Below are 6,000 nucleotides of genomic sequence, written 5' to 3'. Positions count from 1 at the left end.
GTGCAACGCAGAATGACCTGTCATAGAGTAACGAGTCGTCTATACTCAGTAGAAGTGTGCAAATTTTTCTTCCAAATATAGATTCCTCTTCATCGACGATAAGAGAAAGATACGAACAAATCACGAAGGCAAGATAAGACTGTATATCAAGTTATGGTAGGATTCGTCTAAGACCACATAATGTACATATATTCCTGATCGTCATGACATTTTAAGTCGAAGTAGCTATGCCCGTCCGTCTGTCTGTCTCTCTGTCGAAAGCACGCTAACTTTCGAAGGAGTAAAGCTAGCCGCTTGAAATTTTGTACATATACTTCTTATCAGTGTAGGATGGTTGGGATTGTTAATAAGCCAAATCGGTCCATGTTTTGATATAGCTGCCATATAAACCGATCTTCGGTCTTGACTTCCTGAGCCTCTAGAGGGCGCAATTCTCTTCCGATTTGGCTGAAATTTAGCACAAGATGTTTTGTGCTAAGTATGACGCAAATCGGTATATAACGTGATATAGCTGTCATATAAACCGATCTGGGATCTTGACTTCTTGAGCCTCTAGAGGGCGCAATTCTTATCCGATTTGACTGAAATTTTGCACAAGGTATTTTGTTATGACTTCCAATAACTGTGCTGCACGTGGTGTTTTGGTTTTATTTCCAACAACTGCGCTAAGTATGGTTTGAATCGGTCCATGTTTTGATATAGCTGCCATATAAACGGATCTTGGGTCTTGACTTCCTAAGCCCCTAGAGGGCGCAATTCTCGTCCGATTTGACTAAAATTTTGCACGTAGTGTTTTGGTATCACTTCCAATAACTGTGTTAAGTATGATTTAAATCGGTTCATAATCTGGTATAGCTGTCATATAAACCGATCTTGGATCTTGACTTCTTGAGCCAATAGAGCGCGCAATTCTCATCCGATTTGTCTGAAATTTTGCATGAGGAGTTTTGTTATGACTTCCAATAATTGTGCTGAGTATGGCGCAAATCGGTATAGAACGTGATATAGTTGCCATATAAACCGATCTGGGATCTTGAATTCTTGAGCCTCTAGAGGGCGCAATTCCCATCCGATTTGGCTGAAATTTTGTGCAACGGCTCCTCTCATGACCTTCAACATACGTGTCTAATGTGGTCTGAATCGATCAAAAGCTTGATACAGCTCCCATATAATCCTATCGTCCGATTTTGCTTCTTGAGCCCCTACAAGGCTCAATTCTTATCCGAATGAACTGAAATATTACACAATGACTTCTACAATGTTCAGCAATCAGTTATGGTCCTAATCGGACTATAACTTGATATAGCTCCAATAGCATAACAGTTCTTATTTAATATTATTTGTTTGCCTTAGAAGAAATACCGCGCATAGAACTCGACAAATGCGATCAATGGTGGAGGGTATATAAGATTCGGCCTGGCCGAACTTAGCACGCCCTGAATTGTAAGAATTGATTTTGGTTGACCAGCATGTAAAACGGAAGCTTCCCCATTACATCTCCTAATTGCTACTAACTTTAGTTTAATTGGCTGTGACAGATCATTGGTTCCACTAACCGAACGCAGAATAGCGCCTTGAGCTTCTGCGCTCATTCTTAAATATCTGACACCATGTTTCAAGGTGCCTCCCACCACTAGATCTTTCCTTTGGGCTTTTGGTTTTCCGGTTTGCAAGTACCTAATCGCAACTTACCTTTCTAAATTCAATCACTGTACATTCGAACAGATTAATAGTCCGAAGAGAAGTATTATAAAGAATGCCCCTTACAACTACTTTAAAACTAAAGTGTTAGAATTTTATTTATTAAAAAAAAAAACTTAAACATTTAACAATTATTTAAATAAATACTAAAATACAACACATGCACAATGGCATACTCGAGTATATTATATTTGTATGTATGTATAGGTATACTGTATAGAAAAAAAAAATAGAGATAAGAGACAATTACTTAAAAACCTATTTTATGGGACTTTTGAAAATAAAATGCAAGGCCTTCTTAATATAGCTCATGGGGCCATTTGACCCTGGACTTGAGTTGTTTGTTAACATCCATCTGTTTGGGCCTTAAAGAGAGATACTGGGCAAACCACGAACACAGAGCTTAGAGTTTTAGAACATTTTGGCACAACGTTAAGAGAGTAACCCCTTTTTTCCCACACGAATCCTTAACGTGAGTTCATCATTTCCAAAGGAACAAATGGGTACTGCGAGCATCGAACTTGTAGAAACGCAACAGCATATAATCCTGCCACTTGGTGGGTAACAATCTGAAATATTTTAAAAAATGGAAACAACAAAAAATGAGAAACCAAGTGATAACAAAAGTTATTACTTTTCAACAAAAGCAACAACGTGTGTAATTGCATGAACTTTACTAAAGATGTTGTGGACGGCCATAAAGGAAAATGGAGTTTTCTCCCCTTTTGTTATAATTTAATTAAGTTTTAAGCAACGTTTGTGCAACAGTCACAGAGCAGACTGTAGTTGAAAGCTTACAAAATGAATATGCATGAACATTAACTTAACATACATGTGTAAATACATACATACATGTTGGCACATGAACTTGGGAAACGTTTTATTGAGGGGATATCCAACATTAGACTGTATCGAAAAAATTTGTGTGCTAATTTTGTAAAAACAATGAAAAACAAGTAAAAAGGCGTTAAGTTCGGCCGAGCCGAACTGTGGATACCCACCACCTCGGGTGTATATTTAAACCACCTTTCGTCAAAATCCGGTGAAAAATGCATACCTCATGCCCCATAGCAGCTATATCTAACAAGTAAGAGCGTGCTTAGTTCGGCCGGGCCGAATCTTATATACCCTCCACCATGGTCGCATCTGTCGAGTTCTTTGCGTAGTATCTGTTTTTAGGCAATCAAAGTATAATCATTAAGGACGGAAGAGCAGCTATATCAAGTTATAGTCCGATTTGGGTCTCAAGAAGCGAAATCGGGGGATCGGTTTATATGGGAGCCGTATCAAGCTATAGATCGATTCTGATCATATTGCACACTTATGTTGAAAGCCATGGGAGGAGACGTTGTACAAAATTTGTGCCAAATCGGATGAGAATTGCGATCTCTAGAGGCTCAAGAAGTCAAGACCCAAGATCGGTTTATAAGGCAGCTATATCAGGTTATGAACCGATTAGGACCATATTACGCACAGTTGTTGGAAGTGATATCAAAATACTATGTGCAAAATTTCAGTCAAATCGGATAAGAATTGCGCTCTCTAGAGGCTCAAGAAGTCAAGACCCAAGATCGGTTTATATGGCAGCTATATCAGGTTATAGACCGATGTGAATCATACATAGCACAATTGTTGCAAATGATATCAAAACACTATGTGCGAAATTTCAGTCAAATCGGATGAGAATTTCGCCCTCTAGAGGCTCAAGAAGTCAAGACCCAAGATCGGTTTGTATGGCAGCTATATCAAAACATGGACCGATTTTGCCCATTTACAAACCCAACCGACCTACACTAATAAAAAGTATTTGTGCAAAATTTCAAGCGGCTAGCTCTACTCCTTCAAAAGTTAGCGTGCTTTTGACAGACAATCGGACTGACATGGCTAGTTCGACTTAAAACGTTACGACGATCAAGAATATATATACTTTATGGGGTCTTAGACGCATATTTCGAGGTGTTACAAACAGAATGACGAAATTAGTATACCCCCATCCTATGATGGAGGGTATAAAAATAAACCAATCTGAATCAAAAACCACACGGATGTCGAATTCAGTGTGTCAAATTTCAGTGAAATTAGATTATAAATGCGCCTTTTATGGGGCCAAGACTTTAAATCGAGATATCATTCTATATGGCAGCTATATCCAAATCTGGATCGATTTGGGCCAAATTGCAGATATATGACCAAGAACCTAACAAACACTTCGGCGAAATCGGACAATAAATGCGCCTTTTATGGCCCCAAACCCTTAAATCGAGAGATCGGTCTATATGGCACCTATATCTAAATCTCGACCGATCTGAGCCAAATTGAAGAAGAATGGCTAAGGGCCTAATACAACTCACCGTCCCAAATTTCGGCGATATTGGACAATAAATGCGCCTTTTATGGCCCCAAAACCTTAAATCAAGTGATCGTTCTACACGGCAGCTATATCCAAATCTGGACCGATCTGGGCCAAATGGGAGAAGGATGTCGATGGGACTAACACAACTGACTGTCCCAAATTTCGGCGACATTGGACAATAAATGCGACTTTTATTGGCGCACGTCCTTAAATCGAGAGACCGGTATATTCGGGAGCTATATCCAAATCTGGACCGATTTAAGGCAAGTTGCAGAAAAATGTCAAAGGGCCCAACACAACTCACTGTCCCAAATTTCGGCGACATCGGTCCTAGAGATCGGTCAATATGGCAGCTATATCCAAATCTGGACCGATCTGGGTCAAATTGACAAAGGATGTTGAAGGGCCTAACACAACTCACAGTCCCAAATTTCGGCAAAATCGGACTTTAAATACGCCTTTTATGCGCTCAAGACCTTAAATCGAGAAATCGGTCTATATGGCAGCTATATCCAAATCTAGGCCCATCGGGACCAAATTGAAGAAGGATGTCGAAGGGCCTAACACAACTCACTGTCACAAATTTCAACAAAATCGGATGATAAATGTGGCTTTTATAGACCTAAGACCCTAAATCGGCGGATCGGTCTATACGATGGCTATTTCAAAATTTAGTTCGATATAGCCCATCTTCGAACTTAACCTGCTTATGGAAAAAAAAAATCTGTGCAAAGATTCAGCTCAATATCTCTATTTTTAAAGACTGTAGCGTGATTTCAACAGACAGACGGACAGACAGACGGGCATGGCTAGATCGCCTTAGATTTTTATGCTGATCAAGAATATATATATATTATAGGGTCGGAAATTAATATTTCGATGTGTTGCAAATGGAATAACGAAATGAATATATCCCCATCCTTCGGTGGTGGGTATAGTAAAAGCGCATATATATACTATCAAAATATCGTCGAAATCAGAAAATCACCTATTGGGGATCCCATAAGGTTATTCCGTAGATCGATCTTTAAACACGAAGAGCCAAAAATCACTTATTATTCAAAATTTTAAGACCTTAAACCGGGAAATCCTTCTACCATGTAGCCTTATAGAAATAAGGTCTGGTCTAGACCATAGTGAGGGGATATATGATAAAATGTGTTTTAAATTTAATCTCATTATCATCATATGCATATTTTAAGTACTCAGTCAATATGGCACCATAAGGGTGCAACAAAGTTTTCACTTAAATGGTCTTTGGATTTTTATACAATGTCTGGTACTTTATTCGTTTTTCAAAGTTGATAACACATGTTATTCGCTATTAGTTTTGTGAAACCCTACAAAAATCTCTATGATAGCATAATACATTTATTAAAATTATTTCATAAGTTATGAGAGAAATCGGCAATTTTTTTTTTTTTTGCTTCAAAATCTATTATCTAAAAAAATGAAAAATGTTCGCGAAAAAGAAACATAGTACCAGCCTTGAGATTGTCTAGAGATATATAACATACAAAAATCATTCATTCTATACAGTCTAATGTTCATTTTCAAATAATTACTTTTGGCACCATTTTCAGTGCAGCCGGAACAAGTGTTCTCTTCATACTGCTCGCTCTCCTATACTTGCACTGCCAGGTGCAGGGTCGAAGGACCACATTTAATGCATAGACACACACACACATACACACTCAGTCTCCCTTTCACACTCATTATATTGTTTGCATGTATTTGTTTTTATATTTACCTGAGCAACCAGACACTTAATGCAAATATTTTTGGCACGTACACCATACGCTCGTTCAGCAGCATTCCACGGACAATTTTCTCTGCCACATATGCTGTTGGTAAACCAGGATAGCTACTCGAGATGCTGTCGTAGAGGATGACAAAACAACAAAAAATTTAAAAAGAAAAGCAACAACACAGAAAAAAAAGCAAGC

At 38.4% G+C, this 6,000-nt stretch overlaps 1 protein-coding gene across 1 annotated transcript in view; it reads right to left on the bottom strand.

The window, feature by feature from the left end:
* Positions 1–1,772: 1,772 nt before the first annotated feature.
* Positions 1,773–6,000, bottom strand: part of LOC106082613 (estradiol 17-beta-dehydrogenase 11) — a 30,707-nt gene continuing 26,479 nt past the window's right edge. The window contains exons 6-7 of the mRNA XM_013245233.2: positions 5,805–5,930; positions 1,773–2,270 (exon numbers count right to left, since the gene is read on the bottom strand). Of these exons, the coding sequence (XP_013100687.2) occupies positions 2,183–2,270; positions 5,805–5,930 (214 nt within the window). The 3' untranslated portion in view covers positions 1,773–2,182. The remainder of the gene's footprint in view (positions 2,271–5,804; positions 5,931–6,000) is intronic.

This window comes from Stomoxys calcitrans, chromosome 2, assembly GCF_963082655.1.
Source record: "Stomoxys calcitrans chromosome 2, idStoCalc2.1, whole genome shotgun sequence".
Taxonomy (NCBI): Eukaryota; Metazoa; Arthropoda; class Insecta; order Diptera; family Muscidae; genus Stomoxys; species Stomoxys calcitrans.
This window is presented reverse-complemented; position numbering and strand designations above follow the sequence as displayed.